The following is a 24,084-nucleotide window of genomic DNA, read 5'->3' as shown; positions in this document are numbered from 1 at the left end:
TGTGATGGTTTCAAGTAGGAAGATAGTTTTGCAAAACAATTTCTTTATTCATTGAGCGTTTATGATAGTGTTAATGTCACTTTGAATTTCCCGAATCCACTGATTGAATCAGTGTCAAACAGGAACAACATGAGCAAAAAAGGGGAAAAATCGGATCAAGAAAAGCCTTCAAATCAAGTTAAAGCTATATTTAAATTAAAGTATTAAACAAATTAACACATCGACCGGTTTAGTTATTCCTCAACCACCTCATCCTGTTTCTTGCACTTCGTTTTCCTCCTACTGGTCTTAATCTTTTCCAAGTTTTGGTAGAAAGCTGCATGTTTTGCCGGATCCACATGTGGCTTCAGCTCGTATCCATACTTCAGCAGCCCATCGTAATGGACCTCCAAATCAAGCAACTGCCGATTAAGTTTTTCAAAATCGAATGTGGCTCCATTTGTACCTCCGTACTCAGCTGGCAAACATTCTTTGCCCAAAGCACTGTGCAGCGAGTCCCAGTTGGAGTAGTGGAAGTGAACCTGCTCCTTGATCTGCTTGCTCAACATCGGATACAGAATGGCGAGGGCAGCGTTCAAAAATGCCGACGAATTCACCACGTGGAACTCCATGTGCTTCAGCGGAAGTAAATCTGCTTTTTGGGTTCCGATCCGGATGTTACTTGGCGTTAGGTATCGGAGACTCTTCAACGAGTATCCACTCATGTCGATAAGGCAGCTGACGCCCTTTTCCAGGGTGTCGATTTCGTTCAGCATGAATTCTACCCACAGCTCATCCAGATGTGCCAGATCCGTGGCCGACGAAATGTTGATATCCAAATTGCCCATCCGGCTCACGAAAACTCGACGTCCATTTTTATCCCGTTTGTCCAGAACAAATTTTATGTTGCGCTTAAGGATTGGTTCGTAGTCCGCCAGAGGTTTGTGCGTGAACCAGTCTGGGTATTCTCGCTTGAAAAAAGAAAAAAAAAGTAATTAAAAAAAAATTAAATTTAAATAATTTTTCAATAAATAGTAAAAAAAAATATCTCGATAACAACAACATCCATTCATTGCTAATCAATCAACTGGCGTCTGAGTCATAAACTAAAGAAACCTTCAGTAGCCGTCCACTTCAGTCTGTCTACTGGGGATTTTTTTTTATTATCTGACGGGTTTGCGCCGGGGGTCTTCAGATTTTCCCCAAAATTGAAAATTTGGTTCATTTTTGCGACTTAAAAACACATGTATTTTTTCAGATTTCTAACATTTTTATTTTTTGAGTTAGCTTCGGTTAGATTTTTTTGTAAATAAAAAATAACCATTTTTCAAAGCTACATAACTCTGTTGTTTCTCAACGGAAATTATAAAATAGCACATCAAAATGCATTGAAATTTTATCAGCTTTCCAAATAGAATAGTTGAAAAAAATTAAATAAAAACCTTCAACAAGAAAAGTTGTAAATAAACTTTAAATGGCGTCTAAAAGTACCGTCTGCACCACCGAATATTTTGCAAAAAATACCATTGTATAGCTCGATTCATGATGCAACTTTCATCTGAAGACACCAAAGTGGGCCATTAACACCTTGAAGAGTTATGAAAGAAATAATGACAATAAATCTCTTTTTTTTGCATCGAAAACAAACAATGGTCGAACAACTGCACTCACATATGGAGATAGCAAGCACTTCTAACAACATGGAAACAAAAGAACTTATCAAAGCTGGTAAAAACACTATTTTTTTCGTCCTTTTCAGACTGCCCTTACTCGCATAACAGTCCCATATGAATTTTCGTCATTTTACGTCAACATAAGGCTTCAACATAAAAGACTAAAAGAAGAGGTTTTGTTCTAGAAATTTCGAAAAAAAATATCAATTCGTGAAATATACCTGAATAACAGTCCCATATGTGAAATACCATGGATTTGGTTACTTTTCAATGTTTCTTTCGGCGAAATAGTCTTTGGTTCATTGCTTTGAATCATTTAAACATTTTTTTAACTCACTTGATGTCGAATGATGCACACTAGTTTTCGAAGGCAGGTCTGACTTTCTTAGGAATGACTTCCTGAGCGAAACACTATCGGATGCAATCAAAAATCGTAAAAAAATTCAACTTACAATGTGGAATTCATGATATTTTTTGCAAAAGTATGTTTCTTTTTCTGACAATTTCATTAAGAAGTTCAAAAATGATCAAATTTAAGTCTTTGAAAGTAGCTTGGTGAGAAAAATATATTTTGTATGGGACTGTTATGCTAGAAGATTCGAAAAAGGTTTCAAATTTGGTCGATTAACAGTGCCATAATGAATAAAAATGGTGCTCTCGACCTTACCAATAACCCAATTTCGAAAATTTCTAGCCTAACGATTTATTATGACAACCTAGAAACGATTTTCGTTTATGCTGAAAGTGGTGGTCACAATTGAAAAATATATTCTAAAACAGAAAAAGCTGATTGTCTCGCTTGCTTATTTTTGTATATGGGACTGTTATGAAAGAAGGGTAGATTGTTGCAGCTTAACTGACTTCATGTTATATCCAAAAATCTAATAACGTATTCGTTTATACCCAGTTTTGCACCAGGTCACAACAAGTTATGCACATTTCACTGTCATTTTTAGAAGTTTATGCGCGAAGTTTTGCATCCGTAATTCCCCAGATTTGATTTAAAATGGACGGTGGAACACTGAAGATTCGTGTGTGTGAGCGATTTTTTTTTTTTTTTTTTAATATGTCTTTATTAGTCTTTTAATCATTACATTTAAGTTACATTATTAAAGTTAAATTAAAGTGTTCAGATCAATTATGATCAGTTCAACTCTTTGATACAGTTAATTTTAAACATTGTTTATTTGATTTAAATTTGCTTTAGCAATAAATAATTTGATTTAAAGGAGAATATCCTGTTAAGCAAAAAAAAAAAAAAAAAAAGATGTATAAACTTAATCCTAAATCCTATAAACTAACTTAATTGTAAAGAGAACGAATCTCTGCGATGGAAGACTGCATCGATTTGCCTCTGAAGTTGGAGATGATTTTGTTGGCCATCTCTTCGACCGATTCTATGCCTGCAATCCGATGAAGATCTTCGGTGCTGTGCCAAGGTGGAAGCCGCAAAATCATTTTCAGAACCTTGTTCTGAATCCTCTGGATGGCTTTCTTCCTCGTCGCGCAGCAGCTAGACCAAATCGGAACTGCATACATTATCGCTGGTCGAAAGACCTGTTTGTAGATTAACATCTTGTTTCGCAGACACAACCTGGATTTCCTGTTGATGAGAGAATAAAGAGATTTAGTGTATTTATTGCATTTAGATTGAATATCTTCAATGTGATTTTTAAAAGTAAGATTCCGATCAAGTGTGAGTCCCAAGTACTTCACGTGATCAGACCATTCTAAAGAAACCCCATTAAAAGTTATGGAATGATTTTCATTAGGTTTTAAAAAATTTGCTCTTGGCTTATGGGGAAATAAAATAAGTTGAGTTTTGGAAGCGTTAGGAGAGTGTGTGTGAGCGATCGAGGTAGCAAAACACTGACGACGAATTATGTTCGTTCTAGTATGGTAAACCTCAAAACTGGGCGAATGTAGAAAACGAATATGGTAAAAGTATCATATTTTCATCATTTTACAGCCTTGGCTGGCCATACTGAGCTCTTCGATTATTTCTTCAACATTTGTGCCACTTTCTCATACTTTTTTGATCAATGGGAAAGAATTTTGATGTCCAGTGCTTAGCTCCCTATATAAAAACTATGTAAAGCACGTCTATATTTAATTTTTTTAATCACATTTTTGTGATCCCAAACACAGGAACTGAACCTTCTACTATTGGCATTGATTATGCTTCACAATGATCTTTGATCGAAAAATTAATAAGTTACATAGTATATGACCAGGTTGTAAAAGCAACGTTCCCATTATTAGTTATATCACTTAAACAATACGATACTCAGAACTTTGGTTAAAATTTTAAGTCAGTTTTGCTGCAAACACTCTACAAAGCACGAAAAAGTAGTGTTTTTAACCTGCTTTGGTAAGTTATTTTGTTTCCATGTTGTTAGAAGTGCTTGCTATCTCCATATGTGAGTGCAGTTGTTCGACCATTGTTTGTTTTCGATGCAAAAAAAGAGATTTATTGTCATTATTTCTTTCATAACTCTTCAAGGTGTTAATGGCCCACTTTGGTGTCTTCAGATGAAAGTTGCATCATGAATCGAGCTATACAACGGTATTTTTTGCAAAATATTCGGTGGTGCAGACGGTACTTTTAGACGCCAATTACAGTTTATTTACAACTTTTCATGTTGAAGGTCATTATTTAATTTTTTTCAACTATTCTATTTGGAAAGCTGATAAAATTTCAATGCATTTTGATGTGCTATTTTACATTTTCCGTTGAGAAACAACAGAGTTATGTAGCTTTGAAAAATGGTTATTTTTTATTTACAAAAAAATCCAACCGAAGCTAACTCAAAAAATTAAAATGTTAGAAATCTGAAAAAATACATGTGTTTTTAAGTCGCAAAAATGAACCAAATTTTCAATTTTGGGGAAAATCTGAAGACCCCCGGCGCAAATTGTCAGATAATAAAAAAAAATCCCCTACTGTCAATTTCAAAAGGTTTTCAATTAAGCCATTCCGGCAGTCGCTAAGGGAATCATCCAGGTGTCAAATAAAAATAAATATTCAACAACCACCCCGGACTTAGCACTTTCGTCTAGCGATGCACTCTCAATGGACCATTTCAACAATCAACCAGTGATCAACAAACATTTAAGTACGAGCTCAGTATATCTAAGCTATACCTATAATATGAGTAAATAGTTGAAACCTACCTTCAATTTGAACAGTTTGCACATTCGCTGATAGGCGTCGTCCACATTCCAGTCGCAGCAGATCAGGAACCGGCTTAAGAACAAATCGTCCGATCGGCGTACGAAATCGTCGTGATCTGAAAGGCAGAAAAAAAACCATGTTAGAAAAGGAAATTAAAAATTAAAGCATCAAAACAAATTCAAGGAATTTTCACCGGCCGCAGCTAAACTGAATCAGATGATGCGTAAAAAGTTCACTTTAATTGGAACGTTGGGGTGTTGGAATGAGTTGTGGCTTTTGTTGCCATTTTCTGAGTTAACCATGTTTTGCCCTCAAGGAAGAAAATTTAAAGTGGATCAACTTTTCGTTCAAATTAATGCAGATTGACAGCACAGATAGTAGCAAAAAACCTTTTTTGTAATCTATTCCAATATCCTATTAAATTATTTTCCGACCGGGATGATTTTAAGGTTATGGCTTTTCAGTCTTATCGGGAAATAATTAAAAAAAATTTAAATGTGCTTCATGAAGCACATTTAAAAGTGTTTTAATAATTTCCCGATAAGACAAAAATGCAATTAAATGACTTTTCAATATTCTGTAAGCTTGCTTCCATAGATGCTAATGTGCCTGATTTTTCAGGATTTGCCTGATTTTTTAAGGTCTATCCAGATAACCTGATAAGCCTCGTTTTTTTCCCTGATTTTTGAAAATGAGCCTGATTTTGTCGGTTTTTTTTTTTTTTGTTATTACAGTAAATTTGTACAGATCCGTTCGAAACTCAATAGAAATTCAGTGCTTGCTCGTCGTCACTCCAACCTTGAACTTAATAACTTCACACTCCGTAGGATTCAAATCTTTTATCAATGTTTTATCACTGGTTTTAGAAAATTTTGGTGTCCTGAACTCGAACTTTTTGTTAGCTCCATAACATTTTACAACGGTGACAAAAAAAGACCTAGATTTTTATTTTTAAGCTCCTTCAATTTCTGAAAAAAAAATGTTGGCAACCCTGTATATATGAAGAGAGCCCTCTTCAATATTTTTGAACTGAAAGATAGGTATTTCAATATAAATATTTTTACTACATTTTGCTGTACTATTCCATTTTACTCATTCATTTCTCTTTAACAAAATTGTTTCTATACTTATTCCCAACAATCAATGCAATCGATTATTTTGATAGAATTTGTGTGATAATAATAAGTAAGAAAGTATTGTTATCCAACTAGCCAAAAAATAAATAAATAACAAGCAAATCTTTAAAATAGTACCATGAAATCAAGAAGAAAAAATCAAGAAAGTCAAGAAAATCCATAAAATGGAGCAAGTCAATATAATCAAGAAAGTACAGAAAATCTTTAAAATCAAGAAAATTGAAAAAAAAATTAAAAAAAAAACAAGAGAATAAAGAAAATCAAGAAAATGAGAAAAACAAGAAAATCAAGCAAATTAATAAAATCCAGAAAATCCAGAAAATCACACAAATAAAAAAAATAGGAAAATCAAGAAAATCAAGAAAATCAAAAATCAAGAAAATTACGAAAATCGAGAAAATCAAGAAAATCAAGCAAATCAAGAAAATCAAGAAAATCAGGAAAATCAAGAAAATCAAAAATATCAAGAAAATCAAGATAATGGAGAAATAAAGAAAATCAAGAAAAAAAATCAAGAAAATAAAAAAAATCAAGAAAACAAGAAAATCAAGAAGATCATGAAAATGAAGAAAATCAAGAAAATTGAAAAAAAAACTAGAAAATCAAGAAAATCATGAAATTAAAAAATCAAGAAAATCAAGAAAACCAAAAGAAATAGAAAAAAAATTAAAAATCAATAAAATAAAAAAAATCAAGAAAACAAAAGAAAACAAAAAAATCAACGAAATCAAGAAAATCAAGAAAATAAAAAAAAAGAAAATACATCATGGAAATCAAGAAAATTGAGGAAACCATAAAAATCAAGAAAAAAAATGAAGAAAGTCAAGAAAATCCAGAAATTCAGAAAAATAATGAAAAAATATAAAAAAAAAACAAGAAAATCAAAAAAATCAAAAAACATAAAAATCAATAAAATCAAGAAAATTAAAAAATCAGAAAATCAAGAAAATCAAGAAAATCAAGAAAATCAAGAAAATCAAGAAAATCAAGAAAATCAAGAAAATCAAGAAAATCAAGAAAATCAAGAAAATCAAGAAAATCAAGAAAATCAAGGAAATTAAGAAAGTCAAGAAAATCAAGAAAATCAAGAAAATCAAGAAAATCAAGAAAATCAAGAAAATCAAGAAAATCAAGAAAATCAAGAAAATCAAGAAAATCAAGAAAATCAAGAAAATCAAGAAAATCAAGAAAATCAAGAAAATCAAGAAAATCAAGAAAATCAAGAAAATCAAGAAAATCAAGAAAATCAAGAAAATCAAGAAAATCAAGAAAATTAAGAAAATCAAGAAAATCAAGAAAATCAAGAAAATCAAGAAAATTAAGAAAATCAACAAAATCAACAAAATCACGAAAATCAAGAAAATCAAGCAAATCCAAAAAATCAAGGAAACAAAAAAATCAAGACAATTAAAAAAATTGAAAAAATCAATAAAATCAATAAAATCAATAAAATCAATAAAATCAATAAAATCAATCAAATCAATAAAATCAATAAAATCAATAAAATCAATAAAATCAATAAAATCGATAAAATCAATAAAATCAATAAAATCAATAAAATCAATAAAATCAATAAAATCAATAAAATCAATAAAATCAATAAAATCAATAAAATCAATAAAATCAATAAAATCAATAAAATCAATAAAATCAATAAAATCAATAAAATCAATAAAATCAATAAAATCAATAAAATCAATAAAATCAATAAAATCAATAAAATCAATAAAATCAATAAAATCGATAAAATCAATAAAATCAATAAAATCAATAAAATCAATAAAATCAATAAAATCAATAAAATCAATAAAATCAATAAAATCAATAAAATCAATAAAATCAATAAAATCAATAAAATCAATAAAATCAATAAAATCAATAAAATCAATAAAATCAATAAAATCAATAAAATCAATAAAATCAATAAAATCAATAAAATCAATAAAATCAATAAAATCAATAAAATCAATAAAATCAATAAAATCAATAAAATCAATAAAATCAATAAAATCAATAAAATCAATAAAATCAATAAAATCAATAAAATCAATAAAATCAATAAAATCAATAAAATCAATAAAATCAATAAAATCAATAAAATCAATAAAATCAATAAAATCAATAAAATCAATAAAATCAATAAAATCAATAAAATCAATAAAATCAATAAAATCAATAAAATCAATAAAATCAATAAAATCAATAAAATCAATAAAATCAATAAAATCAATAAAATCAATAAAATCAATAAAATCAATAAAATCAATAAAATCAATAAAATCAATAAAATCAATAATATCAATAAAATCAATAAAATCAATAAAATCAATAAAATCAATAAAATCAATAAAATCAATAAAATCAATAAAATCAATAAAATCAATAAAATCAATAAAATCAATAAAATCAATAAAATCGATAAAATCAATAAAATCAAGAAAATCAAGAAAATCAATCAAATCAATCAAATCAATCAAATCAATCAAATCAATCAAATCAATAAAATCAATAAAATCAATAAAATCAATAAAATCAATAAAATCAATAAAATCAATAAAATCAATAAAATCAATAAAATCAATAAAATCAATAAAATCAATAAAATCAATAAAATCAATAAAATCAATAAAATCAATAAAATCAATAAAATCAATAAAATCAATAAAATCAATAAAATCAATAAAATCAATAAAATCAATAAAATCAATAAAATCAATAAAATCAATAAAATCAATAAAATCAATAAAATCAATAAAATCAATAAAATCAATAAAATCAATAAAATCAATAAAATCGATAAAATCAATAAAATCAATAAAATCAATAAAATCAATAAAATCAATAAAATCAATAAAATCAATAAAATCAATAAAATCAATAAAATCAATAAAATCAATAAAATCAATAAAATCAATAAAATCAATAAAATCAATAAAATCAATAAAATCTAGAAAATCAATAAAATCAATAAAATCAATCAAATCAATCAAATCAATCAAATCAATAAAATCAATAAAATCAATAAAATCAATAAAATCAATAAAATCAATAAAAACAATAAAATCAATAAAATCAATAAAATCAATAAAATCAATAAAATCAATAAAATCAATAAAATCAATAAAATCAATAAAATCAATCAAATCAATCAAATCAAGAAAATCAATAAAATCAATAAAATCAATAAAATCAATAAAATCAATAAAATCAATAAAATCAATAAAATCAATAAAATCAATAAAATCAATAAAATCAATAAAATCAATAAAATCAATAAAATCAATAAAATCAATAAAATCAATAAAATCAATAAAATCAATAAAATCAATAAAATCAATAAAATCAATAAAATCAATAAAATCAATAAAATCAATAAAATCAATGAAATCAATAAAATCAATAAAATCAATAAAATCAATAAAATCAATAAAATCAATAAAATCAATAAAATCAATAAAATCAATAAAATCAATAAAATCAATAAAATCAATAAAATCAATAAAATCAATAAAATCAATAAAATCAATAAAATCAATAAAATCAATAAAATCAATAAAATCAATAAAATCAATAAAATCAATAAAATCAATAAAATCAATAAAATCAATAAAATCAATAAAATCAATAAAATCAATAAAATCAATAAAATCAATAAAATCAATAAAATCAATAAAATCAATAAAATCAATAAAATCAATAAAATCAATAAAATCGATAAAATCAATAAAATCAAGAAAATCAAGAAAATCAAGAAAATCAAGAAAATCAAGAAAATCAATCAAATCAATAAAATCAATAAAATAAATAAAATTAATTATATCAATTTAATCAATTAAATCAAGGAAACCAAGATAATCAAGAAAGCCAAGAAAATAATAAAATCCATAAAATCAAAAAGTTTAAAAAAAGTGAAGAAAATCAATAAAATCAAGAAAATAAAAAAAATCAAGAAAATCAAGAATATCAAGAAAATCAAGAAAACCAAGAAAATCAAGAAAACCAAAAAATCTAGAATATTCAAAAAATCAAGAAATTTCAAGAATCAAGAATTAAGAAAATCAAGAAAATTTAAATAATCAAGAAATTGTAGAAAATCAAGAAAATAATACATTCATGGAAATCAAGAAAATCAAGAAAATAATAAAACAGAAAAATTAAGACATTCCCAAAAATTTAGAAAATCAAGAAAATCAGAAAAATCAAGAAAATCGCGAAAATCAAGAAAATCTAGAAATTCCAGAAAAAAAAGAAAATTGAAAAAATCAAGCAAAGCATGATACTTGAGAAAATCAAGAAAATTCAGAAAATCCATAAAAATCAAGCATATTAGAAAAAAAACAAAGACAAACAAAAAAATAAAGCAAAGAAAATAAAAATAGAAACAAGAAAATCAAGAGAATCAAGAAAATAAAAAATATACAAAATCGAGAAAATCAAGCAAACTATGAAAATTAAGGAAGTGAAGAAAATCAAGATAATAACGTAAATCTAGAAAATCAAAAAAATCAAGAAAATAAAAAAAATCAAATAAATCAATAAAACAAGATAATCAATAATATCAAGAAAACCAAGGAAAGCAAGGAAATTTAGAAAATCAAGAAAATTAAAAAAAAAACAACAAAATCATAAAAATTATAAAAACACGAAATGAAAGAAAATTTAGACTATCGAAAATATAAAGAAAATCAAGCAAATCAAGAGATAAAGAAAATAAAAAAAAAAACAGAAATATCAAGAAAATCACGGAAATTAGGAAAATCGAAAAAATCAAGAAAATCAAGAAAATTAAGAATATCAAGAATACAAAAAAAAATAAATAATCAAAAAAATGAAGAAAACCAAGAAAATAATAAAATCCAGAAAATCAAACAGATCATGAAAATCAAACAGATCATGAAAATCAAGAAAACTAAGAATAGTACAAAAAATCAAGAAAATCAACAAAATCAACAAATTAAAAAAAAACACAAGAAAACCAAAAAAAATCAAGAAAATCAAAAAAATTAGGAAAATCAAGAAAATTAAAAAAAAGTAAATCAAGAAAATCAGGAAAATCATGAATATAACAAAAATTAAAATAATCAAGAAAATCAAGAAAACCAAGAAAATAATACAAACATGAAAATCAAGAAAATAAAAAAAATCAGAAATATTAAGAAAACTAAGACTTTCCCGAAAATTTATAAAATCAAAAAAATCAAGAAAATCAAAAAATCAAGAAAATCGAGAATATCAAAAAAATCGAGAAAATCAAGAGAACTAAGAAAATCGAAAAATCAAGAAAATAAATAAAATCAAGAAAATCGAAAAAACCAAGAAAATAAAATAAAAATCAAAAAAATAAAAAAAAAACCAAAAAAACCACGAAAATAAAAAAAAAATCGAAAAAAATCAAGAAAATTAAGGATATCAAAAATAAACCAACAAAACTTAAAATAATAAAGAAAATGCAGAAAATCAAAAAACTAAGAAAAAAAATCATGAAAATCAAGAAAATAAAGAAATTAAAACAAATCTTAAACAGAGATGTTAAAATCGCGAGTCTACATACTCGCACTTTGCCCTTCTTTGCAGAACGATTTTATTTCGTTAAACTCAATCTGCAATGATGCTATCTAAAGTTCAACTCGGAAAGCATCAGGAAGTAAGCTTCGGGTAAACTCGGCAGGAGTAAACAGCAATCGGGGGAGAAACATCAGCGAAGCAAACGAACAGTTCAGCGAATTAAAGAAAAAATCGTTTTCGTTCGGCAGCCGAACACATCAATCGGATAACGCATGGGGGCGTGGCTAAAAGTGATAGATACAAGGGAACGGGAAACGAGCGAGAGAAGGGTGCGAGGAATGTTAACTCGGTCCGTCGGGCAACGATCGCTCGTGAGCATTCGTGTACGGTAAGCTTCGTTCTGTTGTTTCATTGGTGTGATTTTATTCCTGCGAGGAGGGGAAAACATCAACTCGGAACTGTTCTCTTTGTTTTGTGTGCAATCACGTCATGATTGGAACGAAGATAAAATCAATCTGCACACAACAAATTAAACTCGGAAAAAATCAGCCGAATGATTCTTTCCGAGGCGAGTTTAAACACCGCTGATCTTAAAATCAAAAATAATAAAAAAAATTGAGAGAATCAAGAAAATCAAAAAATCAAGAAAATCGAAAAAACCAAGAATATCGAGAAAACCAAGAAAATCAAAAAAATCAAAAAAAATCAAAAAAATTACGAAAATCAAGAAAATCAAGAAAATAAAAAAAAAATCAAGAAAATAAAGAAAATCAAGAAAATTAAGAAAATCAAGAAATGTAATAAAATCCAGAAAATCAAGAAAGTTAAAAAAATCAAGAAAGTTAAGAAATTCAATGAAATCAGAAAATCAAAAAAATTAAGAAAATCAAGGACATCAAAAAAATTAAAGAAAAAACAAAAAAAAAAACAAGAATATCAAGAAAATCAAAAAAAGTCTAGAACATTTTGAAAAACAAGAAAATAAAAAAAAAATCAAAAAAATCAAGATTATCAATAAAATCATTTGCTTGCATAATTCGTGCAGTGCGGTTCATTTTTCTCTTTCGTCCGGTCTTATATGGAAAAAAAATTATAAACATAATTTAACTGCATACTGAACCTTAAAATTCCAACTCAAAATTGTGCTCAACACTCCCCAGTAAACACAAAATCGCATTAGAAATGATAGCTCAAGTCGTTAACAAACGTTAAAGCGAAACGCAATTCCTACCAAATAAGTAAACGATCGTAAAAATGGTTACTTGAAGTCGGTATAAATGGTATAAATCGGATATATACAAACCGTCCGTCATGTTTGCGGATTGTGAAGACGGTTCCGCTCAATATATGAAAGCTGGGTTTCCGAAAGCTTCCGTATGGCCCTCCCAGCTAGAGGCGGTAGAAACACCGCCTTGTAAATCACTGCTCTAGATTAGGACATTGATGTTCAATTTGTTCAAAACAAAATCGAAGTAGCAGAACCAGAAAAAACATAAATTTACCAACAACAAAACATCAATGAAAATTTATGATTTTTAATCACCTGTTGCTAGATTATTGGATAATTGTCAAAAAAATCGATTCTTTGCTATTGCAAACCTAAATTACTTTAAAAAAAACTGAGTTATGTTACTAAAGACATTGGAGAAAAAACTCTTAATTGATATCAAACTATTTCTGTCGTTCCAAATCTCGCGAGTGTTTCCGAAGATTAGCCACTCGAAGCACGTTGCCTGTGGAAATAAATCACTTGACTGATACCGATTCATACGTGCTTCGTCTGCATGAAAAGGATTGAACTGATGCCGGTGATTTAATCATCATCACATTGTCACTTGAAGACAGTGGAGAGCTTGGAATGACCGGAAGTTTCATATCACATCAGCCAGACCGGATGTGACCTTCAAACGAAGTATACCACAATTGTTTTTTGAAGTGCGTTTGATTTCTTATCGTTTATTGTTATTAATGGATCAGAACTGTTTCATGAATATGACAGAAATAAATGGAATAAATAATGATTCATTTTGTATCTGAATACTTTGTTACTCGCTAATGGTATTCTAATCGCATCTGTTCATATATGTATAGATAAACAATACCTCGTTTGTAGATTACTTAATTTTTATCCATGCACACGCTTCGTCTAGTACATATAATAAAACCATAAAATCTCTTAAGCTCTTGACGCTTTTCTGAAACCGAGCTAATCAATTCGTCTAGCGTTCATTAATGACAGAGCATCGAGAATCCAATAAAAAAAATAAAACTGACCAGCAAAAAACAAACACTTACTTTCAACCAGATTCCGCAGGGCTTCGAGTTTGTTCAATTTATGTTCTTCACCCGGAAACAATCCTCCTGTTGCTGCTGTTGCGATTCTTGTTTCTGAATCGGTCAGTAGGTTGACTTCCGAAATGTTCGCTGTCGGTTTGCCTTTGGCGATGGTGCGTATGTTGTTGTTATTGTTGTTGTTGTCGTCACCTGTTGTCATTTTCGTTCCGATTTTGGCCGCTGGCATCTTCTTGCTTTGGTCCGGCTTCGGTTTTTGTTGCTGTAACACCTCAATCGGAGGCATTATGCTGCAGAACGAGAATGAAATCAAACAGAGAGTGGAAAAAATCACATTAGAAGAAGGTTGTCGATCGTGCTTGGAGGATTGGGGATAGGGGAGACTTGTCTAGGGGCAGCCGGACCGGTCAAACCCATCCGATAGATGGGTTGAAGGTTGTCAACCGTGCATATATTGAAGATAGTTAAGCGCTCGTATGCAAATGAGCTGATATCTGGGAGCATCATCCCTCGGAGGATGGGCTGTAGGTATCTAATGGGATGGAACTTATTTTTATTCCGAAGGACGGTCGGTGGAGATATGTTGTTTCCAAAGGCGGTTTGATGTAAATATTTACAAGATGAGATGAAAATTATTGAAAGAAAACATTTATTAAACCTTTGAAAAACCATCTAAGTTTATTTTAGCATTTAAATTCTGTAGGTGATCTACATACCGTCTTTTTCCGAAGCATGTTTTTAAGTATTTTTTTTTTCTTATAGGTACTTTGAATAACGGAAAACTGAAGGTTTCCAATACCATACATTTTGTAAAAATATGTTGAGAAACCAGAAAACTATAGCGGTTTTAAGCAAATTGAAAAGTAATGATGCAAAATTAAAGCACATCAAAGGTTTCAGGAATCAATTGAAGGTCCCCGAAGAAATTGGAAGCCGTCAAACTTCCATTATTTTTATTTACATAGTATTTCGTCTCACGACATAACTTGACGAACATAATTCCTAAAATTCACTCGGTCCATGGCAACCGTTCTCCAATTCCTCGGGCACCCCACGTTCGCCAGATCACTCTCCACTTGGTCTAACCAACTCGCTCGTTGCGTCCCCGCTCGTCTTGTTCCATCCGGATTCGTAGCGAACACCTGTTTTGCAGGACAGTCGTCCGGGATTCTCGCAACATGTCCTGCCCAGCGTTTCCGGCCAGCTTTCACCACCTTCTGGATACTGGGTTCGCCGTAGAGTCGCGCGAGCTCGTGGTTCATCCTTCGCCTCCACACTCCGTTCTCCTGTACGCCGCCAAAGATGGTTCTTAACACTCGTCGCTCAAATACTCCGAGTGTACGCAGGTCCTCCTCGAGCAATATCCATGTCTCGTGCTCGTAGAGAACAACCGGTCTAATGAGCGTCATATACGGGTTACACTTCGTGCGAGGGCTAAGTCTTTTCGACCGCAGTTGCTTGTGGAGACAAAGTCTTCGACTATCAAACTTCCAAATAGTGTCATATTGACACTCAAGAGCGGATTAAGATTAGAATTCTTAAGATCAAAATAACTTATACAAAATTTTGAGCCTCAAAATAATTCAATAATGTAAAATTTGAAGGAATCGGTTTAGTAGTTCGTCTGATACAAGGTTTAAGATCTGATGTTGAGGTTATAAGTGTCCTGGCGCTGAGTTCGTTGGAGGTGACGCGGTTCTCCAGGCCTCTTTTACAGGCAAGTACCAGCTCATGTCTAGAACTTTCCATTCGCGTATCCTGTTTCCGTTCCACCACAGATGCATCCCGCTAAATTTCCGAAGCTTGTTAATCCTACGACTTCTTCCAGGCCTCCAGCACCGGGACGCAAAGAACTAGGAACTACGGAGACCCCTGAGCTCTTCAACTCAGCTGCCCTGTTTCCTGCCAGCGTCAACAGTCGTCCTAGTCCTGAGTTTGTCTGTGGTGAAGAGGTTCTGCAGCCAGCGCAAGTATGACATCACTAAGTGTTCTTCCCCACGTGATGGAATTTACCTTTCCAGTGATCGTCGATCCCGCGCAACGTCCGAACCCTTCAACAATTTCTACCAGATGGTGTTAATAGTTGTTTGATTGACTTCTTGTTGGCGACTTCGTGTTCCTGCTACGACGTCATTGCCTTCACCGAAACCTGGCTCAACGACCAGACCCTCTGTAATCAGATTATCACCCAGATTACGCAGTGTTCCGTTGCGAGCGTAGTCCCCGCAGCAGAACCGCAGCAAAAAGTTTACTGGAAGTGGAGTGTTACTAGCCGTGAAATCTACATTTCCTGCTCAGCCAATTGAAGGCGATTCCTGGAATAATTTAGAACTTGTTTGAATTCGCATTGATTTCGGAGATCGGAAACTTGTGCGTAGTGTACGTGCCCTCTGATCATTCTGGAGACTTGGTTTTAGATTAATCTTTTTCGTTCTGCCTGTCTAAAGTAAGATCAATTTGCACTCCGGAAGACGACATACTTATCATCGGTGACTTCAATCTGCCTGGTTTGAAATGGTGCTCCTCCACAAACGGCTTTTTATTTCCGGAACCTGCTCGTTCTTCATTCTAGGCATCCTCCAACATCTTTGAGTACCGCAACTCTTTGACAGATCAATACAATAGAAAATGAAAACGGCCGTATGGTAAAGGGTAATACGGTCAAAATTTGGTCAATATCATCTTGACGTATTTCTTACAATTTTGCATTTAAAAAACCTGAACACCCCTCATTTTGAAGGTGTGTGTGTGTGTGTAGAATGTTGCTTCTATTTTTATTTTGGAATTCACTTATCAGTTGTCAAAATACCGTACAAGGAAGAAGAGCAGTGTATCGAAATTTTGCTCGCGCATTGCGAAAATCAGAGCAACTCCAACGCAAAGCTGGCAAAATCGCTAAAAGTTGCCAAATCAACCGTTACAAATGTAATTAAAGTGTTTGGGGAACGTTTGTCGACAGCCAGGAAGTCTGGATAGGGGGAAATCGAAAACCGGAAGCCGCTGAGACGACAAAGAGAGTTGCCGGTAGTTTCAAGCGAAACCCTAACCTCTCCGAGATGCCACAAATAAGCTGGGTGTATCGTCTACAACCGTGCATCGAGCCAAAAATCGAGCCGGACTATCGACTTACAAGAAGGTAGTGACTCCAAATCGCGATGATAAACAAAATACAACGGCCAAAGCGCGATCCCGGAGGCTGTACACGACGATGCTGACGAAGTTTGACTGCGTGGTAATGGACGACGAAACCTACGTGAAAGCCGACTACAAGAACCTTCCGGGAAGGGGAAAGGTAGCAGATATTTTCAAGCACATGAAACTGTCAAAGTTCGCGAAAAAATATCTGGTTTGGCAAGCCATCTGTACCTGTGGCATGAAAAGCAGCATTTTCATAGCTTCCGGGACTGTCAACCAAGAAATTTATGTGAAAGAATGTTTGAATAAACATCTGCTGCCTTTTCTGAAGAAACACGGTCGTTCCGTACTGTTTTGGCCGGATTTGGCGTCTTGCCATTACGGTAAAAAGGCCATGGAGTGGTACGCCGCCAACAACGTGCAGGTGGTTCCCAAGGACAAGAACCCTTCCAACACGCCAGAGCTCCGCCCAATTGAGAAATACTGGACTATTGTCAAGCGGAACCTAAGGAAGACCAAAAAAACTGCTAAGGATAAGCAGCAGTTCAAGGCAAACTGGCTTTCTGCGGCGAAGAAGGTGGACAAGGTGGCTGTACAAAATCTGATGGCAGGAGTTAAGCGTAAGGCCCGGAAATTCAGATTTGGGAAAGCGGAAGCCTAACTGAATATTTTTCCTGACTTGTATTCTTATTAAACTTGAAAAAGTAATTTAATTTGATTTTTTAAATAAACGATTTCATCGTTTTCACGCGTTTTCCCTTGACCAAATTTTGACCGTATCACCCTTTAGAACGAAGGGATCAAGAATCCGCCGATTGAATCAGCTCCAGTTTCTCTTGTTAAAACTGACCCGCATCATTCAGCCCTAGTGATTTCATTCGATGTCACTAAACTAAAGGTCTCAGAAGAGAAAACCGCATCTTTCTATCACGATTTTAAGAACGTTGACTTCGAAGCAATATCTCTCGTCCTGCAATCCATTGATTGGGAGGGTGAGCTCGAATTTTTCATCCTAGTGCAGCTGCCGAGACGTTTGCGAACATCCTGAATTAGATCATCGATCGCCATGTGCCGAAACGCAGCACGGCTACCAATCTACGGACCCCCTGGGTTACTGAAAGTCTACTTAAGACGGCTAAACAGCGCGCACTACGTAACTACAACAAGCACAAGTCCCTCAACACTAAGGACAAATATCGCAAATGGAATTCTTCCCACAAGAAATCCAGTAAGCGTTGCCACCAGAACTATGTTAATCGGTTTCAACAGAATTTCAAGAGCAGCCCGAAATCATTTTGGAAGCACGTGAAAAATCAGCGGAATGAATCAGGGCTTCCGTCTCACATGTTCCTGAACAGCGACACAGTGAACTCTGATCCCGAAATTTGCGATCTAAATGCCGAGAGGTTTTCTAGCATTGTTACAACTGGATCCATTTCTCCTGAGCAACTGGCTAGATCTGTGAGAAATATTTTTCTTGTAGATTCTTCGTTAAATGGTATCATAATATCGACGATGCATCGATATTTAAAGCAGTGTTCCGAATATCACTCATTTTCAATGAATGTTTCTGATTGCACTTCGCAACTGAACGTACAACGGTCGGGTTTCGTTATTGATTGCTACTGGACCTACCCGATCATCGATCGTTCAATTCATCGCTAAAATACAGATCACCTCGTACGATGCTTGCTGTCAAAACAGTGCAGCACCATCATCAAATTGGAATCTCACCAATGCGCAATGCATATGGCGAATCTTGTTGGTCTTCGATCAGGAGTGAATGGATCAGGCAGTGAGTGAGTGATACATGAAGCCGATCATTAGCGTATTTTGTTTGATTTGATATATAGCAAATTTATAAATTTATTTGTTGTTATAACGTTTTTTAACATCAGTATGATCAAAATCAAATTGAAGTTGTGTTTGTGAGGGAAAGATGTTCGCTTTCGCCATGTTTTTCAAATTTTACAAGTTCTCTTATTAAACTGTCGTCCGTCACGTTAAAACTACTGAGAATTTATGGTGTCCCGCACAACTGTTTGATTTTTCTCGTCCTGCAAAAAATAATTTTGAATTTCATATAATTCAGGCAGATACTGAGTGAGCTACATTCAGAATGGATCAGTTTGTATCTCACTCATCTCGGATATGCGATGTTTGCTAAACCGATAATTCTGAATGATGCGACTCAGTTTGCATAGCTGATAGGAGCGCTGATCGAGATTACATACCAGCCAGGCGAAGCAGTTGCGAGAGGCGCTATCCCATTATACAATCTGAATGTTTCCAACAGGAAACGCATCCTGAGTGTTTGTTTTGATTGATTTTCGGAAGACTGATTTAAAGCGACAGCTAAGCTGAAAAACTCTACATCTATGGGCCCGGATGGTATACCTGCTACTTTTTTGATGCATTTTATGCCACTTTTCCTGTTTCCTTTCCTGTAGGTATATCTTCCAACTATCGCTGGATGGCGGAATCTTTCCCTCGCTGTGGAAAGAAGACCACATGTTTCTTGTTCACAAGAAGGGTGACAAGAGAGATGTTAACAGCTACCGCGGAATTTCAGCTCACCATTTCCAAAGGAAACTCCTGATAATATCTGTTTTAATTAGAAATTTTAAAAAGAATTATGAACTCTCAAATGCAACCATTCGAATTTCCTACTAGCAAGCTGTTTCCCTCACTATAATCTCTAACACATCACTGATTCTCGAAACCACTCTTGAAAATAAATAACATAACCACTAAAAAACGTGGAATGAAGAATCAAAAACTATTTTGCATGGAGTTCAGTGATGTCAACTGTTTTTCTAAAATGTCTGAAAGATTTTGAAAAAATGTCTGGAAAAGTCTGGATGGCGAACTTTATAAGTGGCGACCTTTCTTTTTTTGTCGCCAGATCGTAATATTGCAGTCTAGGGAAGAACACTCTTTACTTGATAATAATCATACATTCTATAAATGCCTAAGACTATTGTGATGTTGTCGGCGGTTCTACGTTTTATACTAAACTTCCTGTTTTACATCAATGTTCGTGGCATTTCTTACTCTTCAATTCCTAATTCCAATCATTTTCTGTCATTTTGCTACAAAACTTTTGAATTTTCACAGTTTTGTCAAAAAATTCCTGTCGAAACTCAAAAATCTGGAAATGTCTGGAAGAAATGACAAAAGTCTGAAAGTCTGGAAGTCCAGAGGTTTCAGGTTTCCAACCTACAAAATGTCCAAGTCCAAAAAGTCTGGAAGATCCTGACAAAATCTGGAAGGGGGCCGTTCATATACCACGTGGACCCTCCCACCCTCCTCCCCCTCCGTGGACAAGCGTGGACATTTGGCAATCCTACCCCTCTCCCCGGATGTTCACATTGATAGATTTGAATTTTTTTTTTCTAAATCTAATTGGACAGTTAGAAACACTACTGTTCGCCTTTTTGTTATTGAAATGGCTGATTTAAAAAAAAAACGGCCGGAACAAATATCAATTTCTTCTTTTGTCAACACCCCTCCCCCACCCTCCTCCCCTTTCGAAATTTCCAAAAAACCCGAAGGGGGAAATAAATGAAGTTTGATGTATTTTATGATAATTTTCAAAATGTTATCAAATATTCGAAAGATTATAAGAGCAAAAAGCAAATTGTAAAAGACGGGAGTTTTATTACCTTTTGTTTTCTTGATTTTATTGAGTTTTTCGATAAAAAATTACTTGATTTATAGGTTTTGTGCAATAATAGTATGCAATTTAGTTGCATACAATGTTTCGTTCGATTCATTCCAATTTATTTGTTTTTCGTCTTATTTTTTATTATCCTCCCCTCCCTCGCTATGTTCCAACTCCAAGTGACTAAAGAAGGATTTGAAATTTGTTCTGGCCTAAAAAATTTTTGAAAAAAAAAATTATCACTAATGGTTTAAACTTAAACTGGAAAGCTTTGCAATTTTAAGACTTTGATTTAAACATCTTCATATTTATTCACCTTTAGAAAATATTTTGGAAGTATGTCCACGTGGACATGACCCAAATCCCTACCCGCCTCTTCGTGGACAAGCGTGGACATTTTCAAGCATTCCCCCCCCCCCCTAAGTTGTCCACGTGGTATGTGAACTGCCCCAAGGTTGATATCACTGATGGAGTCAAGGGCATGGAGAGTCAGAATGGACGTAAATAGCTTGGTAGTAAAAGCACTCTTTGTGCGTTTGTTCTCTTGATCGCTTGCAGTTTTGTCGGAGAATATTCTCAGAACTAGAACTGACTAAGAAAAAAAAAATTCTGGGCGAGTTATCTTGATCGGCATTGGAAAGGGATGAGAATTCATCGCGTTTTCATATTTATCGCTAAGTGTTAAACAAGTGATAAATCAATTTTCATTATCAGATCTGATCGATTTGCTTCCCTGATCATCAGTTTTCACGGTACAACATGGGTGCGAAGTGCACGCAAGTTTTTGTACTTACTTGCACACAACTTTTGAGGCGCAAGTTCAACACGCACCCATTTAAACTCACCGCACTCAAAGTGTAGGGTGCAAGTTCGAGCTCGTGCTCGAACTCGGGTGCGAATCCGTGTGCGCACATCCATGTTCAGAATCCAGGAAACGGAATCAAATGCAGAAAGTGTAAGCGCTTGATCTTAGGTAACTTTCTTGTTTCAATTCCAATCGTGATACTGTCTTCGGGTAAAATGTTTGTCTTGATTCAGGCTTTGAGAAAATTATTTAAAAAAATTAATCGGCTAGTGGATGAAAAAGTTATCAATGAAAAATCTAATTTTTGTGCATCTTCCGAGCAAAATATTTCTTAATCCCATTCACGCGTGAGGCTCAATCGCAACCCCTTCAGATTTTGCTTAATTAGGCTTGTGAACTTCTGGTAAGGCAATGTTTAATTTTAGCTTGAAGCTGGTTAGATTTACCATGTTTTATTCTTCCTATGCTAATATTACTTACGTAGAGTACCCATAACCGGAAAAACTATGTGTTTTTTTTAAAAAAAGTTCTATATTTCTTTGATTTGGCTCCAAAATTCTGTGACAAGATTCTGTAATGTTTTTTTAATACGATTTTCACTGAAAAACATTTAGCATATGCTTACTTTTACAATAAATATCATAGAAATCAATAAAAAGTGTTAACTTTATAACATTTTCGTGAATTTGATTCAGAAATCCAAAGTAAGTATTGGTATGAAAATTTATTAGTTTGAAAAAGTATTCAAAATATCAAAAATCTGTAAATATTTTGTTCTATGACATAGAATCTGTGACGAAAATATCCTCAAAATTCTGTGAAATTATAGATTATTCTGTGATTTCGGCAACCTTGACCATAACTTCTACAACTTTCAACCGATTTTTGATAAATAAGACCTAAAATCTTTGTTTTATATCAACATTCAAGTTCCGTATAAAACAAACAATATAAGAATGTTACCATCGCAATAACTTATCTGTTCTAAGTCCATTTTGATTACAGTCTTCGAGTGAAATATTTTTCTAAATTCAGGTTTTAAGAAAATTATTCCTAAGAAGCAACCAGCCAGAGAAGAAAAAAGTTATTAATGAAAAACCAGTATTTTTTGTTCTTCCTAAACAAAATACCTCAAAATCCTATTCACGTTTGAGACACTAATATCTTCTGGTACACTTATACTTAACTTTGACTTGGAGCGAGTGAAATTTACCATGTTTTATTCTTCCTATACTATGATAAGTACACCGTGGTTTGCCAAATTATTCAAAAATGCAAAATCTCCTGTTATGGTAAAGTAACCATAATGTTTTCAATTTTCAAGCGATTTTGATAAACAACCACTTGAAATCTTTATTTTAAACTGATATTTAAGTACAAAAGAAAATTTTTAACATGTTACCTTCGAGTCTGAAACTAAAGCTGAAACAAAATTTTCTCTATTAAAATGCGTTTTTTATAATTTTTTCTATCATAAAGTCACTAATATCAACAATACTGTTAATCACACTCAAAAATAAAGTTTGCATGATTGATAGTAAATTTTTTCACCTTTAATATGCAAATAAAGGATTTCGAATTCACGTTATGAATTTCAGTACAAGTACTTTTTAAATTTTTTCAAAATTTCATATTTTGAGCATAACTTAAAAACTGTTCTATTCAGATTTTTTTTAAATTTCATTCTCCGATTCATGGATTGTGATATAGCTCAGTAGGCAAGTCTGTTGTCTCGTGAGCTGATGTCCGCGAGTTCGAGCCCAAGAGTAAACATCGAACACAGTTGTACCGGATAGTTTTTCAATAACGATCCGCCAACTGCAACGTTGATTAAGTCGCGAATGCCATAAAGATGGTAAAACGACTATAATCGAAACAAAAAAAATCTCCGATTCAGAGCCCAATATCACATTAAAAATATAGGTCATTTAAACGAAGTTTGAAAGACGGTAAAAACGTTATTTCAACAACAATTTTCATAAACCAACCATTTATATACTTCGGTTTTACCACCTCATGCATAACTCCAAAAATGCTCAAAAAACAGCAGTGAAATTGAATAACATACACACAAACGATAGAAAAACTAACTGAAGAAAACTGGAATTCAACTCCCATGCATACCCAACCCAGGCAGACACATTCAATCTCAAGCTCAGCCAACCACTATGAGTATAAAACTCGGTACGAACCCGAAGCGAACCATGTTACGAACATAGGGGCGCGCACTCGGGTACAATAAAAGTGATCGAGTTTAGGTTCGAGCTAAACCCAAGTACAAGGTTGTGTGCAAGTTCAGAGAAAACTTGCGCCTGGTATTCCGCACTCAAGTTCGCACTCGGTACATGTTTTCGTGAAGACTGCTGATCATATATAGATAAAAATTAAAAAAAAAATAGAGCTCCAGCAAAATGAAAATTTCGAGAACAAATTACAAATTTTGATTCGAAACTGTAGTTTTTGTTCCAAATTAAAAATTTCAATTCCGAACATGAACTTTTGAGGACGCCGTCATCAAAATTGGAACTTATTATTGCAATAAATTTTACTGAACTTCAGGTAGACAAAGTTTAAAAAACACCCACACAATTCAGCACTTTTGCATGTTTTTTTGTATGTCAATCTTTTTTTAAATCACATTACCTTATATTTTCCATTTTTACAAAACCTTTATGATTTTGATTCGATCGACTTTTGCACGGTTCGATTTAGGCAGAACA

General features: G+C 32.5%; 1 protein-coding gene across 1 annotated transcript in view; it reads right to left on the bottom strand.

Annotated features, from left to right (window-relative positions):
* Window positions 1–231: 231 nt before the first annotated feature.
* The window catches only part of LOC129747745 (alpha-tocopherol transfer protein-like), a 37,481-nt gene continuing 13,628 nt past the window's right edge, over window positions 232–24,084 (bottom strand). Inside the window, exons 2-4 of the mRNA XM_055742091.1 lie at window positions 13,764–14,050; window positions 4,827–4,942; window positions 232–950 (exon numbers count right to left, since the gene is read on the bottom strand). Of these exons, the coding sequence (XP_055598066.1) occupies window positions 234–950; window positions 4,827–4,942; window positions 13,764–14,046 (1,116 nt within the window). The 5' untranslated portion in view covers window positions 14,047–14,050 and the 3' untranslated portion in view covers window positions 232–233. The remainder of the gene's footprint in view (window positions 951–4,826; window positions 4,943–13,763; window positions 14,051–24,084) is intronic.

This window comes from Uranotaenia lowii, chromosome 2, assembly GCF_029784155.1.
Source record: "Uranotaenia lowii strain MFRU-FL chromosome 2, ASM2978415v1, whole genome shotgun sequence".
Lineage (NCBI taxonomy): Eukaryota > Metazoa > Arthropoda > Insecta > Diptera > Culicidae > Uranotaenia > Uranotaenia lowii.
Note: the sequence above shows the minus strand (reverse complement) of the source record. Positions and strands in the feature narration are given on the sequence as shown.